This window comes from Eutrema salsugineum, unplaced genomic scaffold (genome assembly GCF_000478725.1).
Source record: "Eutrema salsugineum unplaced genomic scaffold, Eutsalg1_0 scaffold_16, whole genome shotgun sequence".
Taxonomy (NCBI): domain Eukaryota; kingdom Viridiplantae; phylum Streptophyta; class Magnoliopsida; order Brassicales; family Brassicaceae; genus Eutrema; species Eutrema salsugineum.
In genome coordinates this window covers 3,223,513-3,241,541 of record NW_006256858.1, presented here as the reverse complement: position 1 = coordinate 3,241,541, position 18,029 = coordinate 3,223,513, and the positions used below count along the sequence as shown (strand labels likewise).

At 31.6% G+C, this 18,029-nt stretch overlaps 2 protein-coding genes across 2 annotated transcripts; both read left to right on the top strand.

Annotated features, from left to right (window-relative positions):
- The first annotated feature begins 3,908 nt into the window (after positions 1–3,908).
- LOC18021371 (alpha-humulene/(-)-(E)-beta-caryophyllene synthase) lies at positions 3,909–10,701 on the top strand. Its single transcript, XM_024157835.1, has 7 exons — positions 3,909–3,914; positions 4,162–4,373; positions 4,417–4,442; positions 4,639–5,011; positions 5,103–5,218; positions 9,925–9,992; positions 10,285–10,701. Exons 1-7 carry the CDS (start codon positions 3,909–3,911, stop codon positions 10,699–10,701), a joined length of 1,218 nt encoding a protein of 405 aa, XP_024013603.1.
- Positions 10,702–13,951: 3,250 nt separating this feature from the next.
- LOC18021370 (peroxidase 34) lies at positions 13,952–17,043 on the top strand. The gene is made up of 4 exons (XM_006404114.2): positions 13,952–14,255; positions 15,459–15,650; positions 16,109–16,277; positions 16,392–17,043. The coding sequence occupies exons 1-4, from the start codon at positions 14,019–14,021 to the stop codon at positions 16,859–16,861; spliced, it is 1,068 nt and encodes a 355-aa protein (XP_006404177.1). The 5' UTR covers positions 13,952–14,018; the 3' UTR covers positions 16,862–17,043.
- Positions 17,044–18,029: the final 986 nt, after the last annotated feature.

Below are 18,029 nucleotides of genomic sequence, written 5' to 3'. Positions count from 1 at the left end.
GATCTGGATGAATGACACTATGATACGAATATGAATAACACAAAAGTTACTGGATGGAAAATATTTTAACAATTAGAGACAGTTCAGAGATTTGAACAAATCAAAGCAAGAAAAAGAACTGCTTTGTGCACAGATTTTGATTAATCGTCACACTTTTCTAAACCAATAAACATTTCCATCACAATTTTTTGTTACTTTCCACAAAAATTTGCACGACAAACAAATTAAATCCTTGAATTAAGGTGATGATAAACACATTGAAGCATGATGATGAGGTAGAATGTTTTACTTTATACTTTAAATATGCTCATTCAGGTGTGAGAAATGCTGCTGAAATCCGGCTAAGTAACTCTTGACTGTTTCTTACTCCGTCTCTGCTACGTGCTGGATCCACCTACGTACTACCAAGCAGTATTGGTCATAGTTACTGTAAAGTTCTCACCCGAAAACTGTTGAGTAACATCTACTTCTGTATATCTTTTTTTGAATTTCGAATTTATGAAGATAAGAATAGATGAGAATCATGCGTCGGTTATTTATAAAGCCGAGTTTGTTAGTCCAAGGAGTTTTCCTTATGAATTATATAATGTTTACTAGAATGTGTTTCTCTGAATAGTGCCAAATATATGAGTGCTTATTGCGTCCTATAGTTCTGATTCTCTAGCTCTCGGTTTATCACTGTTTGAGTCGATACATTTTTATAGAGAGGCTCAACTCTATTCTTCATTAGTATATTTTGTTGGTGAGGTTCTTCTTGTAGCTTGAGCTTTTGGAGAAATTAAGCTGGAGTTTTAAAACGGGGTGCTCAGAATCATATGGTCATTAGTTTTTCAGGAATTAAGAGAACAGTCTTGTGAGCAAAGATATCTGATTCATTCTCACTATGGTTTCTAATTTTTGCAGTGGTTGAAACTAATTGGTATTTTGTGTTGTGAATTACGGGATGCTTTCTTACCGTCTACCTAAACATTTTTTTTTTTTTTGCTAAAACAGAACAAGAAAGAGCGAAAGAGGGTGAGAGGGGTGGGAATTTTGAAGCTTGCAAACTCTGATTTGTTTCTGCGTTGCTTTGTAGATGTAAACTGATTTGCAGTTTATGTTATTATATGAAACTTGCAACTCTGATTTCTAGCTTAGCTTAATAGTTTATCTCTATGAAAACTAACACAGAGGTGCTGATTGATTTGATGTAGAGGCTGAAGATGGCTTTGGACAAAGAAAGAAAACATAAAAAGAGACAACTTGAAAATATGTTGCAGGTGGTTGTGAAGAGAGGAGGCAGGTTTGTACGTGTTGCTCTGGATCTTCATCGTAAAATAGTAAAATCTACTCGATTACCAATGATGTATCGTTCACTTTTATGGTTTTCCATTTTTTTCAATGTTTTATATATCGATATAGTGCAAAAACAACGTTTAGAGCGCTTGTTTATGGTCTTTTAATCGGTTCTTGATCTTGGCTCGTGGATTGGTTACTAGTCTCCACTAGTTCTGCTCCTATGCTGTTTGCTTTTACATATGGAAAGATCGTAACTCTAAGCTACAGTTTTCTGTATCTCTGTTTATCGCGAATTCATTTAAGATTTTTATGTGATGATCTGATATGCATTTGGCTATCAAATTTCAATTAACATTTTCTTTATCCAACCTGTAAGGAAACATCTGTTTTTAAAATTGTGCTGCAAAAAAGTCAAATGTATTTATATTACGGGTTCTCTATCACATAGCTAAGCATAGATGTAATCAATATTAAGTGTCAATCTATCTATAATTTACCAATGCTTTTTTTAATCGTTTCAAACACATCCAGTCACAAAAATGTCAAAGCCATTCATTTTTTTTTATAATGGATATTTTTTATTAAGCAAAAAATGTCAAAGCCATTAATGTTTTTACAATAATAGATTTGGGTTTCAAGTTTTGAAAAATGCGATTTATTATTAATTTGCATATTAATGAATATAAGCTTACAGAAAATTTAGAACATGGTGTATAAAAATCTGTTTGGCGTGTTTGCCGAGAGACTTGTTCATTGTAAAATTATTAATGTAATAATTCTATCATAATTTATAATAAAATAATAGGTTAATATTAAAAAAAAAAAAATTAAGTTATCGTTTGGCTGATGTCAAAAGGACAGAAGAAATGAAAAGGCAATCACTGGTTGACAGAACAAATGAAAAGCCAAATTGGTTAACAGAAGATTGTGAGTTAAAGAAAGAAAAAAGATGGACGAAACTTCTATATTCAGCTAGCACACCATTAATATCAACATATATTCAAAGACTCACAAATGTTGCTTTCGGATGGTGAAAAGAAAAATAAAGTAATATTTTTTAAAAAAAGAAAAATCAACCCATGTTGATGTTATCTAATTTACTGTGTTTAGTAAGCGACAAAATTATTTCCTTTTTAAGCCTTCCCATTCCTGCTACAAGGTGCCTTTGTTCATATATAATTTTCACTAATGTTACGATTGCGGCTTTTTCCATCTGCCTTTGCTTGTAACTTACTATTGTATTTTTATGTAATACATATATATAGAACCTCAATAAATTAATACTCAATAAATTAATAACCATTATAAATTAATAAATTTTACTGGTCTCAAGTCGGACTAATATAAAAATCCATCAAATTCAATAAAATAATAAAATAATAATAATTTTTAAAACCCTTATATAAATACATGGTCCCAACAAAAATATAAATTAATAATTATATAAATTTATATAATATATGTAAATATAATATTCTAAAATATGACTAATATCTTTGTTTTTACTTAAAGTTGATATCTTATTGGTTTTCATCTTTCTAATTATTATATCAGTAGCTCTTATTGCTGTTTTACTATATACATTCAAAATTTATGATGATTTTTTTATGTTTAGATTGATTTTATTATATATAAATATTTTTAAATGTATTGTAGTATTATCTTCAATTTTATCATCAATAATACTGATAGTAGCTATAGTTTTTTATAACTTTTAAATTTATGAACATGTATATTTTTACATACGCGATCCAATATGGTGTTAAAAACTATTTTATTGCGATAATTACGATTATTAATCATAATTTATATTATGAGATTTGTTAAAATTTGGAAATATAACACTATTCCAAAGAAATTTTTAGAAAATTATATGCGAAAAGCAAAATTTCTCTATAAATTAATAATTATTAATTTATAAACAAATTAATATCACAATAAATTAATAAAATATCATGGTCCCAATATTATTAATTTATAGAAGTTTTACTGTTGGAAAATTTCATAATAATGACATCAACTAAAAATTTTATATCAATAATATAAATTAGGTTTAGACGTAATATACCACCAATTATTTTTTTGTTTCCATTTTAATTAACCAACTTTTAACCGCATATCCATTTGACATCATTCAAGAGATTAAATTAAAAATTAGCTACAATAGACACTATTTTCGATCCCAAAAATTCTAAAAAGAGTTCTGTACCCGAGAACTCCAAGATGAGTTTTATGTCAGAGACCTCTTATAATTCATGTTATGTCATAAAATAGAATGACAGTTAAGAGTTGATGAATTAAAATGGAAAAACTAGTTGATACATTATTTTGGACATGCAAATAATTGGTGTTTAAAATGGTATGTATATTTTATTATCATATAAAATTGAGCATGTTCAACTTGACCAGATGATATATATAATATAAAAATTCAAATAATATTTTAAACGATAATATATAAAAATAAATATTATATGAATAACGTGTAAACGCAAATAAATTATGTACTCCTGCAATTTGACACCTCTACTAAAAAACACCCAAAAAGTAAAAGGTGAGGTGGCATATATAGCTAGTGCAACCTCAACGAGCTCTAACTCAAATTTCAAAACAACAAACAGCTAAAAAACATGGAGGTAAAGAGAGAGGAGATCGATCGACCATTAGCTGAATTTCCGGTTAACATATGGGAAGATCCCTTGACATCGTTCTCAGTCTCCGACGCCGTACGTAACTAACAATACCTTTGCTCATCAATATTGATTCACCTATATTTAGATCTTTTGTTCATAACTTAATCTTAAGTCACATCTATCTAATAGAATACTTATACGATGCAATTTTGTTCTTAAATTCTAAGTTATGTCATTGATCTTTATATAGGAAAGTGAGAGAAACAAAGAGAAGCTGAGGTCACTGAAGGAAACTGTGAGAAAATCGTTTATGGCTTCCAAAGAGGAGCCGATAACGAACATGAAATTTATCGATGTTCTGTGTCGCCTCGGTGTCTCCTATCACTTTGAACATGAAATCCTTGAGCAGTTGGAGTCTATGTTCGGTCATCATGATTTCATGCAGATGATGAGAGACAATGAGTCCGATTTATATACCGTTTCACTTGTTTTTCAAGTTTTTTAGGCAGTTCGGCTATAAGCTCTCTGTTGGTAAGTAGTAACTTGACAAAACTAGAGTTCTAAATTTCTAATACATGATTTATCTAAATTATGTAGTATCTTCAATTATTATTTACTATATTTTTCTGGTTATAAACAAATGGGTGAATTAAGAGAAAATATTTAGCACAATAACTTAGTTAATCTTATCAGATCAAGAGTTAATTGTTAAGCTTGGTATTTGAAGATATGTTTGACAAGTTCAAGAACAAGGATGGAGAGTTTAAGGAACACCTAGCTGAGGATGCGAGAGGTATGTTATGCCTTTTTGAAGCTGCTCACTGGAGCACACACGGTGAAGACATTCTCGACGAAGCCCTCAGTTACTCAAGGTCGCATTTGGAAGGATTAGCCTCTCGGTCTAGTCCCCATCTGGCGGTCCGCATCAAGAATGTCCTCAAACATGCATACCCTAGGGGTATTCCAAGGATAGAGACAAGACAATATATCACATACTATGAAGCGGAAGGTTCACACGATCAAACCTTGTTACAATTTGCTAAAGTAGATTTCAATCTACTGCAAATGCAACACCGTGAAGAGCTCGGCCAGGTCTTCAGGTACCATTTCTAGCAAGCTCTCTATTGTATGTGTATCTAAAGAACTCTTTTCATGAGGAGAATCGAAATGATGGTACTTTTATATGTTTAGGTGGTATAAAGGTCTAGAGCTTGACTCAAAGTTGCCGTATGCACGGAACAGGGTAGTCGAAAGCTACTTGTGGGCGGTTGGGGCGTATTTTGAGCCACGCTTGATCTGTTTGAATGGTTAAGCACTTTCCCACCACTTCTTGTGACTTCTGCGCTAATAGGCCTGTAGTGACATTGCGAGTTGTAAGGTAATAGTAACTTAACTTAATTTCAAGTGTAGATATGTCGATAAGGCCAGTCCGGTTTAGACCTACCTTAATTAGCCCGTTGAGATAAAATAAGTATCTATAGATGATAAAAACTTGGGTTTGGGCTTATATAAGTGAACGTGAAATAAGAAAACAACTATATATATATATATATAAAGTAAAATGTTCTCTCTTCTCATGATGCCACATCATTTTCTCAAACTCTAAAATTTTGACACATCATCAATTCATTTATTAATATATAATTTATTATATTTTCTGTTATTATACTTTAATTCTCATGGTAACTATCATTCATTAATTTAACAAAAATATAAAAAGACATTCTTTATAAATAATAGTTTATATATTAATGCATTTATTTATTATTATTTTAAATTATTTATTTTATTTATATGATTTGATAGATATGAATAGTAAACCATAACATTTTAAGATAGCCAGATTTGGATCCAGTTTTGCCAAATCCGATAAACAAATTCTCGGATCCAAAATTTTAATATCTAAAAATATTCAAATTTGTTTTAAAACCGTTATAAACACTAAAAATAAAAAAAAGACATAAATTCAAAGAAAAATAGAATAATAGATCATAAAATTAAATGCATATTAACAGGTAAATAATATTCGCACGAGTTTCAAAAAGTTTGAGTGACAATTATATCATTTCCTATTTTAATTATTTTTGTTATTTGTAATAGCATATCATGTAATAATTTACAAAATTTAATTTAATTTTTAAAATGACTACTTAAATAATAATATAAAGATGTGAGAATGCATATTTTGTGAAATAAATTGTGGTATCACAAAATGTTAATATGTTCAACCTAATATTTAAAACATAAAATGAGTGAAGTTTCCCTTAAAAATTATACAGAGCTCAGGTTAGAGAGGTGACATTGAGAGTGGCTAGAAAAAAAAAACTCCGAGAAAGATTGAAATTTCAACCGGTCTAATATGTTGTGTGTAGTTCAAGATGTTGCATTGATGAGAGAGAGAACAGGAGAGGGAAAAGGAGAGTGAGAGGGACAGGAAGAGGGAGAGGGAGATGAAGATGGAGAAGGAGAGGGAGATGGAGAGGGAGAAGAAGATGGAGAGGGAAATGTGTGTAGAGAAAAAGAGAGATTATGAATATATTTTAGAAATATGTTAGAGAATCGAGATATTTTTAAATAATTAATTGCCTATTACATATATTTTTTTTTAATGCAACAATCAAGTATTATATATATTCGAAAATCATAAACCGACATAAATATAAAAATATCTACAAACGAAATTTGATTTGAAGTTTTAATTGATATTATTTGATTATTTTCTAAATATTATATATTAAATTATTAAATACTATAAATATATATAAAAATTGAAATACAAAATCTAATGAAAAAATTGATATTGTAGAAATTTCTTTTAAATATGTCAACAAATATAATACAAAATTTCGTGCGAAGCGCGGATCAACCCCTAGTATTATAATAATCGTAATAAGATCCTAGCGCAAAGAAAAAAGGGACTCGGCGAAACTCGTAGACCTATATTGACTTAAATAGATTTGTCTTGGTATGGAAAACGTTTTTTTTTTTAAAAAAAAAAACAGAGGACTATACCCCAGAAATATTGGTACAATCTCGACCTGAATCTGCTAGGAAATGACCAGAGAAGTCCAGTTTATTTTAGGATCCGAATAAATGGTCCCGGATCGAGTAATATAGGACTTAAGACTTAAGTTATTGTTGAGATACCCTACGTACAAAACTATTTTGTGTCACAACTTAATTTGATGCAAAATAAGATATTCAATCTCGTGATTTATCTAATGCAGTTTGAGCATGAGAGAAATCACTTAGGGACATCCATTGATTGTTATATGAAGCAGTATGGTGTTTCACGGGAGAAAGCCGAAGAAGAGATCAAAATCATAGCATTGGATTCATGGAAGAGTCTTAATCAAGAACTGATGACAAGACCTCACCCTTTTCCTTTCCCTATCGTCATGCGATTCCTAAACCTCTCGAGAGTCGTCGAGGTTTTCTACAAAGACACTGACATTTTCACACAACCTGAGTTGATGAAACATCACGTGGTTTCTTTGTTTCTTGACAAGATACCCATTTGATCACCACTATACAACTATGCAAGTGGTTTTTAGTTTCCCGGTTCTATATTGTTTGTGAATCTATTCTTGTTTTGAAAATGCTATCAGTGTGGAAATAACTGGCTTTATTCCGTCACATTGTCTTTAATTCTGTGTTTCAAATTCTTAATAAAAGGATTAATTCACTTGTATGTGTTATATAAATATGTCTTATTTTTGTTTAACAATAAAGTGTGAAATCTCGTTTTAGTGCCAAAATTGCAGAATCATGTTTTGACGTCAAAATTGCATAATTACGGTTTGATGGAAAAATTGTCGATCACGTTTTGATGCCAAGCCGGCGGAAGCCCATTTTGACGCCGACGTTGAAAAATCCTCTTTTTTGTGCCACAATGATGAAATCTGGTTTTAGAGCTACAATTATGGAATCTCGTAAAAAGATTACAGTTTGACGCTATAACTTCGTATTTGCGCGATTGGCACCAAAATTGTATAATTCTCTTTTCTACACCAAAAAATGTATAATTGCGTTTTGGCACTAAAATCATAGAACCGTATTCTTATGATGAAAATACAGTGTTAGTGCCAAAATCGGTTCGACCACGTATAGAACAAATTTTATAACATTGCGTTTACGGCCTTCAACAATCGAAATGATATTTCAATAATATCATATAATCTTTTCATTTCAATTTATTCTCAAATTCGCGTAGTTATACAATTTTAAGTAGGGCTGGAATTATTATCCGGTATCCGGTATCCGATCCGGTATCCGGTCCTATCCGATCCGTAAAAACCGAATATTCGTGCAGTTCAGATCTGGATCTGGATAGTTAAATTAAGTATTCGGTTATTTCGGATACGGATCCGGATAATATAAAATTTTGAAATTGGATATCCGTTATCCGTTATCTGTTTATTAAATATTTATTTATTTTGATAATATTTATTGAAATTCATATTACATGATAATTTTCTATTTTAGATTATGAGAGAAGAACATGAAAATGGATAACACATGAATATGAAGATAAATTAACTTTTCTATTACTATTTTCTCTTTTGCTATGTAAACTTTTAAATTTTATGTTATTTGAATGCTATTTAAATGTTTTTTAATTATTGGTATTTATAATTTTTTGCTATGTTGATGCATTTTAATTATACAGTATATGTTATCTCATTATAATTTTTAAAAATTGAACATTTTTTTTAAATCAACGAAACCGGATATCAAGTCGGATTTCCGTAAATATTCGGTTCAAACCAGATATCCGGCCTGCAGATATCCGGAGTTTTCAGATCCGGATCCGGATAGTAAAATTGATTATCCGGCAAATCCGGATCCGGATCCGAATACCTTGAAAAGTCCGGATATCCAGTTCCATTCCAGCCCTAATTTTAAGTACTATTGCTCAACAATTTGTTACTGAAGGATAAACTTCAAAAGTAATAACGTTTTCTTATAAAGTTTTTTAGATGTTGTTTTGAAAAAAAAATAAGAAAATTCGAGATTTTTCTAAGAAAAATAATAATATTTGATATTGTTGATGATAAAAATGGAAAAGGTAAAATTTATATCCTCGCTTGGATACTAAGACCATCATTATCGCGATGACTGGTGTGTGTTTCTTAGCCCAATATATTGTTTTAATATTGGTTCAAGCCCAAAAAGAAATAAAATCGGCTCTTATTCTGGAACTACAAGAATCGATTTTTATTGCTAACGTGGCGCATTATGATCCCCACAAAAAAATTCTCGGCTAAAATTTCATTTTTCGGCTAAAAAAAATCCAAGTCTCGACCATTTCCTCTTCTTTGCACCAACCCTTGATGCATCAAAAAAACTGAGTACGAAATCGTCTTCATCGAGTGATCGTCATCATCTCCGGCGAAATATCCGGCGAGAGGCCTGTCTCCTCCGGGTGGAGACGCCTACGACGCCTGGGCTTCTCTTTTCCCTTTATCCCGATCACTTTCTTCGTTATCTCCGAGGTAACAAAATCATCCCCTCTAGTTATTTGATATTTCCGATTTACCTTCGATTTGCTTTCTAGAATAGTTTATTGGAGCTTTTAGATCGTTTTGATTATGAATTTTTCTCCTATTTAAGCGTCGACTGAGTTAGGGATCGATGATAACATTATGTATTTGATGGATTGTGTGAACTCATTTTATGAATTTATTTATGTAATCGATGGGTTTAAATGCTGTTTTCATTGACAAATTTAGAGTGTCTTGTTGATATTTTGTGATTCAGGTTTAGGAAATATGTAAAGTTGTCAATGGAGTTATTGTTAATCAAAATGTAGAATTGATCGAGTATGTAAACATCAATTGTTTGCTAGTTTATGTACTAGTTGTTTTGAGTTTATAGGTTTTTTAGTTTTTGTGATTCAGAGTTCAAGTGTTTGCTAGTTTCTTTACTAGTTGTGATTCAGGTTTTGGGTTTTTCTATTTACTCTGTTTTGTTTTCAGTAATGGCTAATGGTGTGTCTTTTTTTTTAATGCAGAGAAAGGAGATGATAACGGTGGTTCCGCATCACATCTACCATCTCGTCTTGTCATTGCATCTCTTCAGGTTAGTCTTCAAACCTTTTAAGTTGGTAATAAATGAAAAGTTAGTGTTAGATAATGGTAGATAAATGCAAAGTTATGGTTAGTCATTAATGGTTGCTTGATGAATGCTATATTAGTGTTAGGTACATGTCTTTTCTATGTGGTTAGAAAGGGTTTTTATAATGGTTAGTAATCAATGGAGAACCATTAAGAATGGTTCTTCTTCTCCATTTAATCGGTTGTCCTTCACTCCCTATATCTGCGAGGTGCTTCATGAATCTTTTCCTTGTTCATTCTATTGGTTTCTTTCCTAGTTCTTCTCCTTCTTCTCGTTGCATCATCTAGTTCTCTTTCCTTCTTATCATTTTGTTTCTCTCCTCCTACTCGTTCATTCTTCTCCTTCCCTTTCCTCGTTCATTCTCTTGTCTATTTTTTCTATGGATTTCTCTTCGACTCCTTACTCTCAGCCTTCAAACTTCGTCGATCTCCTAAACAGTCAGCAGGACAGCGTCTTCTGTGGAACAGCTATGAGCCTTGGTGAAGAGCCGGCTGCAGAGCGAAAGGAGAGAAGAACATGGACACCAGCAGATGATGTGTTGCTAATAAGCTCCTGGTTAAACACGTCCAAAGACGCCATCGTAGGAAATGAGCAAAGAGCAGGGGCTTTTTGGAAACGCGTAGCTGTGTACTTTGCTAGCTGTCCCAAGCCTGAAACACGTGAACTTGCTTGATGTTTCAGACTTCCAACAAGGAGAAGAAAATGAAAATAGAAATGTGGATGACACGTTCTCAACCGATATGCCATCAAACATTACTAATATGATGGATACTCGAAAAAGAGTTCGGAATCCACAAGTGCATCACCAATTGAAGTCGGATTTGGTTGAGCATATATGGCAAAAATTTGGAGATAGCCAAGACGATTATTAAGCTTTTACTTTGTTTTAATTATGTTTACAAATAAAATTTGTATGTGTGAGTTGTGTATTTCTTTTGAATGTTATAATTAAATAACTATGTTTACTTTAAAAAAAATTTATATAAGAAACCCATTAGGGTATTAGCAATGTACCATTACAATCATAATATTTCTTAAGAAGGTTTCTTAATGTAATTTTAATAATAAAAAACTCTTAAGAAACTCTTAATGGGTGGTAGGGATAATGATGTTCTAATATCTTTGGACCGATCTGGCTGCTAAGAGCACCCTTAATAGTAATTTTTTATAGAAGCTCTCATAATTAAAAAAATAAAAAAATTAAAAAAGATGAGAGGGAATGAGAACCCAACATCTATAATCTCTCTTTTGAAAACCTCTTAAAAAAATTGAAAAACTTTTGTGAGATGTGTCATTATTTTATTGGTAGAATTTATTTTTATATTTTAAAATTTAACTAATTAATTAAATTATATAAAAATAATAATATTATATTAGATAAAATACTTTTAAAAACTTTTCACCATTGGAGGTGGTGTAAGGTCCGCTTGTTGAAACTAAATGTGTCGCCATCGATGTTGACGCGATCTCTATAATTGAGGATCTCTGTTCTTAGTCTTTACTACTCTTCTCATACGGCAACACATGTGGCCTTTTTCATAATTGTTTTTTGTTATTTTCATTAAATATGAAGAGACCTTATGCATATTTATATATAAGCAAATGTAGATGCAACATTGGCTCCAAGTGGCGATGACAACTTTATGAGGGTTGAAACGTATATTTCATATATATAAGACCGTAAATGTTTGTTGACAAAAAAAAAACCCTTAAATGTTTTATGTGTATGATGTGCCGTGTGGATCTAAAGTCGCGATACATGCACGTAATCTCATTTAGTATATATATTATTCTCTTTTGATTTTCAAGGACAACTTTTGCCGCAGCACTGCCAGCAGAAAACGATACCTTCTTAGCCTAACGCGTTATTCAGTGTCTATGAAAACAAAAAAATAATCATTATCATTTTTGAGTTTCAGCAGCCATGGAGCCTAATCTGGAGCCATAAAATGATAACAATAATTGTCGATACTAACAATAATTCTCGATATTGAAGGCCCTTTAAGAAAAAAAATCATATAAATATTTCTCAATATTTTCTCGATATTGGATATTTTTTAGACCAAAAAGATGATCAACTTATTTCCAGTACCTGATTATATTAACTCACATAGCCACAAATAGGCACGTTGAAGATTAGATCACCGCATATTTGTGAATATTGCCTCCGGTGGATCACATGGTTCAAGCGCCTTCACGGTGGCCTCCTTTTTTTTGTTTCTTTCTTTCTTTCCCCTTCTTTATATATGATGTTTCAGTGTGTCTTCTATGTTAATTTATTTTATTACTTATTTGGGTTCTCACTTTCTATTTGCTTTATTTATGTATTTGTTTCTCTTTTTTTTTAAAAAAAATAAAAAATACTGTAGATGGTGTGACTTTATTGTTCTCGTTCTTTCGAAGAAAGCGTTATTTTGGGGGATAAAACTTTTGGAAACTTCACTTGGAAAAAGATATCAATTAATTATCTAAAAAATGAAACATTAAAAAGTGCTAATCTTGTTAACAAAAAATGTCATAATCTTCGTAATTCAAAAAATTCCTTATTTTAGAGATGCAAAACATACATTCATTAAAGGAAAACTTGTCAGAATGATAATCTGTTGATTCTGAGAATACCTGAAAATTTAAAATAATTGTAAAATTATTTATTTAGTTTGAAAATACTTGAATAAATCAATCTTATTTAAATTCGTTGAAATCTTTCTAAATCTACTGAAAACAAAAAACAAAGAGACAAAACTCAATTCTATTAATCAATAGAAATATGAATTCAAATGGCTTATTTATAATAAATTCAAAAAATAAAACTCTAAAATATTAAAAGCATATTGTCTAAATAATTAAATAAATCTCTGCATCACTTACAGAGCAGGTAGACTCCACGTACAAACTAACAGGAAAAAGGCTCTAGGTGCAGACTGAAGGAACGGAGTGTAATATCTATATTTCTAAAAAAAATTATGATGCATGTAATTTAATCAGTTTAAAATAATTGATTTGCTTTTTTATATCACAAAAATGCATTTATATTCTTGAGAGTTTTCAAGATGGATGACTTACTCAAATGCGAATTTTAGCACAGTTCAAGATATGGAAAATATCTTGTGTTGATATGCAGAATCAATTGACAAGTACTTGCACGAAAATATTTTGACAGGAGGAGGCTCGAGATGCGGACTAGTGGGAGGAGGCTCGAGATGCGGACTAGTGGGAGGAGGCTCTTAATGCAGATTGACAGGAAAAAATCTGATTAAGACTTGCTGGGGATGCCAATAAAATAAGTAGCATGCGTTACACACGACCACATGATTTTGTTTTTTTTCTTCGTTAAACAACTATAAACTAATTAAAATGACATAACAGTTCAAACCAGAAGTAGAGTGAAGTAGAAACATTCCATGCATGCATGTGAGTGGTTAACTGGAATTAACCTTGTTTGCCCTCAGATCATTATGATGATACATGTAATACAAAGAGAAAGCAACTATAAATTTTAGTTTTAAAACATGAATAGTATATATACATGTATCTAGATAAATTTTGAACAGTTTTCCTGTTGAGAAAAACGACATATACCAATACATAGATATATCAGACTTCCCTATTTCGTTATCAAATTATTATCCCCCAAATAAAACGTGGAATAACATCTGATATACGGTTAGTTGAAATAGTTCAGACCTCTTGAAATCATCATTTTCTAGATTTATATCGAACTCAGTCTTAGCTTCTTATTATTCCATTCACCCCCTCTGTGAATGTTTTATTTAATATTAACGAGACAAAAAAAAAGAAAAAAGAAGTTAGTTGAGATATTTGACAAAAAGAAAAGCCTTCATTTTTTGTTAGAAAAAAAAGCCCCCAATTGAGAAAATAACAAGCCTCCAAGTTTGACACGTTTTGCCTATAAAATGATACCTTAAGATATGGACTTCCTCATCTTCTCGGCTAAACACAATTAAAGAAGTTTCTATTTCTTTGTTAAAAATGCCTTTCTCGTCTTCTTCTTATTCTACTTCGTCCACTTGGACAATCTTAATCACATTGGCATGTCTTATGCTTCGTGCGCCTTTGTCCGATGCTCAGCTTACCCCTACCTTCTACGACACTTCATGTCCTAACGTCGCTAACATCGTACGAGACACCATTGTCAACGAGCTAAGATCGGACCCTCGTATCGCCGCGAGCATCCTCCGACTTCACTTCCACGACTGCTTTGTTAATGTAAGATATTACTTTCCATATATTTCTAATGCATTATGAATACTTTGTGTTTTATCTTCTAAATACTAATAAACCAGTGTAGAATAAAAAGTAATAACAAATATAGATTTTCGGCGGCAGAACACACAATTGTTTTAGTTAATATTCTCTCTGTTCTAAATTAAATGTTATCTTAGCATTGCTTTTTATGTATGAAAATAATTATCTGTTTTTATTTCAATAGAAATTTCAGTATTAAATATCAATTTGTCTTCAAATCAAATTAATAAAATATAAAAGAAATGGTCAATTTGTTTGTAGGAGTATAACGTAATTTTTTGACATGTTTTTTTTTTAATTTACGTGAAAAAATGTTAAAACGACGTCAAATATAAAATTGATAGATTATGTATCAAAGCAATATTCCATAAAAATTGTGGTATTAAAATAATTATAGTCCTTTTGAATTTAATTGGGTTCATTTTTTTTTCTTTTAAAATATTTTTCAAGTATTCAATTTTACAAATTAGAAGTGAACTTGCTTGGTCTTGTACTTGGTCCAAAAGGTTATAAACCTAGGTTCGGAAATTTTTTATAGTAAAAAAAAAACATTAAAAGCCCCTTATTTGTTATCTGTCATGTAGAGTTTTCAATATAACACATGACAGATTGATAGGTTGAAAAAAAAACAAAAAATAGTTCTAAGGGTACTTGTATATTTAATTGAAAGGTTAATTCGAAAGATCTAATCAATACTACACGATTTTTTTTTTTTTTTGGGGCTGACAGTTAGGGTGAAACACTCCTAAATAAAAAGTCACTCAACGGGTTTGATCCAGAAAAACATCAATAAAACATTTCACATGTTTTTGCTAATGAATTTACTCTTGTTGACAATCATCTTGGTTAGGTTAATTATTAATTTCTTACACAAGGATCATGCATTCATGCCAAACATTTATGAAAATATCCGTGTTACATAATAATATAGAAAAAAACCATGGTGCCGTACCAAACACGGTATGGATACAAAAAGCAATCAATCATATTAGGGATATAGAAAAATATATTTGTGAAATTAATAAAAGGTCTCACGTCTTCTGAACCCGAAGAACATTTAGATACTATAAAAATAACTTTTATTTCTTTGATTTAGCTTAGATATATTTTTTTATCTTGACTAATAATTTGTTAAAATAACAATTTGTATTTCTTTAAAAAAAGGGTTGTGACGCATCGATCTTGTTGGACAACACCACATCATTCCGAACAGAGAAAGATGCAGCTGGAAACGCAAATTCGGCTCGGGGATTTCCTGTGATTGATAGAATGAAAGCCGCAGTGGAGAGGGCTTGCCCACGAACCGTTTCATGCGCAGATATGCTCACCATCGCTGCTCAACAATCTGTTACTTTGGTATGTTCTCTGTTAGTTAATGCGTTTGTCTTTCATTTGTTTATTACAAAATATAGCTTTTCAATCTTAATATATCAAGTCGTCGTTTTACAGTATTCAAAACGCGTGGTCCTGTAAAGAAAATCTGACATGTTTTAGAAAGTAAATCTCATCACGAGGATATATATGATTGTTTAGAGAAGACTGCTCATTTTTAGGTACCGATAATCAATGAGATTTAATACGATGTCGATTCAAAATTGATGTCTACTCGTACTTAACTCATGATCACGAGAAAATTCATATAAAATAAAAACTTCACTTCAAGTATATAATTAATTAATTTACATTATATGTTAGTGTTTTTTTTCATATCTACACATTTAAACTTCCAAATGATAAGAATAATCTCTAAAACATCGAAAAAAGAGAGTCTAGAAATAATAGTTACTTTGAATATAATGATTCTTATATTATAGGCAGGAGGTCCTTCTTGGAGGGTTCCTTTGGGGAGAAGAGACAGCGTACAAGCATTTTTGGATCTAGCTAATAGAAATCTTCCAGCTCCATTCTTCACACTTCCACAACTTAAGGAAAATTTTGCAAGAGTTGGTCTCAATCGTCCTTCTGATCTTGTTGCTCTTTCCGGTAATTAAAAAAAAACTAATTAATTAAATACCATATGATATAATAGTTTTGAACTTTTGATTAATTATTGATTTTACTATACTGATGTTTTTATATTGGTCTTTCTTTGGTTAGGGGGTCACACATTTGGTAAAAATCAATGCCGATTCATTATGGACAGATTATACAATTTCAGCAACACCGGTTTACCCGACCCGACCCTCAACACTACTTACCTCCAAACTCTTCGTGGACTATGTCCCCAAAGTGGCAACTTAAGTGCCCTGGTAGATTTTGATCTGCGTACGCCTACGGTTTTCGACAACAAGTACTATGTGAATCTCAAAGAACAAAAAGGTCTTATCCAGAGTGACCAAGAGTTGTTCTCTAGTCCCAATGCAACTGACACAATCCCCTTGGTGAGGGCATATGCTGATGGCACACAAACATTCTTCAATGCGTTCGTGGAGGCGATGAATAGGATGGGAAACATTTCGCCTACTACAGGGACTCAAGGACAGATCAGGTTGAATTGTAGGGTGGTTAACTCTAACTCTCTACTCCATGATGTGGCCGAGGTCGTCGACTTTGTTAGCTCTATGTGAGACTAGTATACTCAAATATCTATGTGGTTGCCAAAATATATGTTAAGATAAATAAAACGCTCTCAAGATGTTACTTGACACTATTTTATTTTATTTTAGATCACACTAGTTGTTGTCTTGCGTTGTACTTAGAGATAATATATAATAATAAAGAAATTGGAGAACAGAATATTTTGGGGGTTTACTCATTATTATTTAAATTATAAAACGGTCAATTTTTAAACTTTTTTACATACTTTATTATTAGTGGCATGTTTATCTGGTTTCAAAAGAAATTAACTATGAATAGATTCAAAGAAAATGATACTGTAATATCTATTAGAACAGCTCCAGCATACACCAATTAGATAAATTAAATAATACTTGTCTTGCATATATATATATATATATATAAACAATTAATATATTATATAATTAATTTGGATACTGGTTTTAAGGAGACTTTGGCATTAACAGCATTTTCTAGAGCATTGGGTTGAAACCTTAAACTTTTTGGAAGTCCAACAAACCTGCAAAGAAAACCAACGAGCCGAATATGCTCTTCCAGTCCAAATTTCTCAAGCATGTAATGGTAGGCTTACACACACAACTCTATACAACAATTGGACCCAGCTACTTACGACACCAAGCCCATCTAATGTTCCTAAACCTCTCGAGCAATAAAACCGGGCTGTCAGACCGTAATTCGTTTAATAAACCGAGTCTGAGTAGGGCTAAAACCCGGATTTGGATTAAACCAGAAAACTCAGCTCAAAACCGATGTTTCGTTGAACAAAATGGAAAACACAGTCTGACTGGTTGAACCGGTCTGACCAGCCATCGAGTAATCATGCCGACTTAGAGTTCGGTCCGATTTTCAAAACATTGCCTCGTATCGAGGGTTTTTATCATTTTCAAACATCCTCTTCAGTTGATGAAACATCAATACATCACGTATGGTTTCTTTTTCTTTTCCTTTTACGTAAAACATGACAAAATCATAGTTTGGTTCATCCATAGTTTTTTCGAGAATTTGAAAACCTTTAGATATTATTTTGTTTTAAAAGAGTAATTCTCCTCCCAGAAATGATTGAAGTTGGAACACAAAAAATCACTCCGATCCCCTGTGACCACTAAGCCACCACACCTTCGGTATCACGTAGTTTCTTTGTTCCTTAACAGTTATATA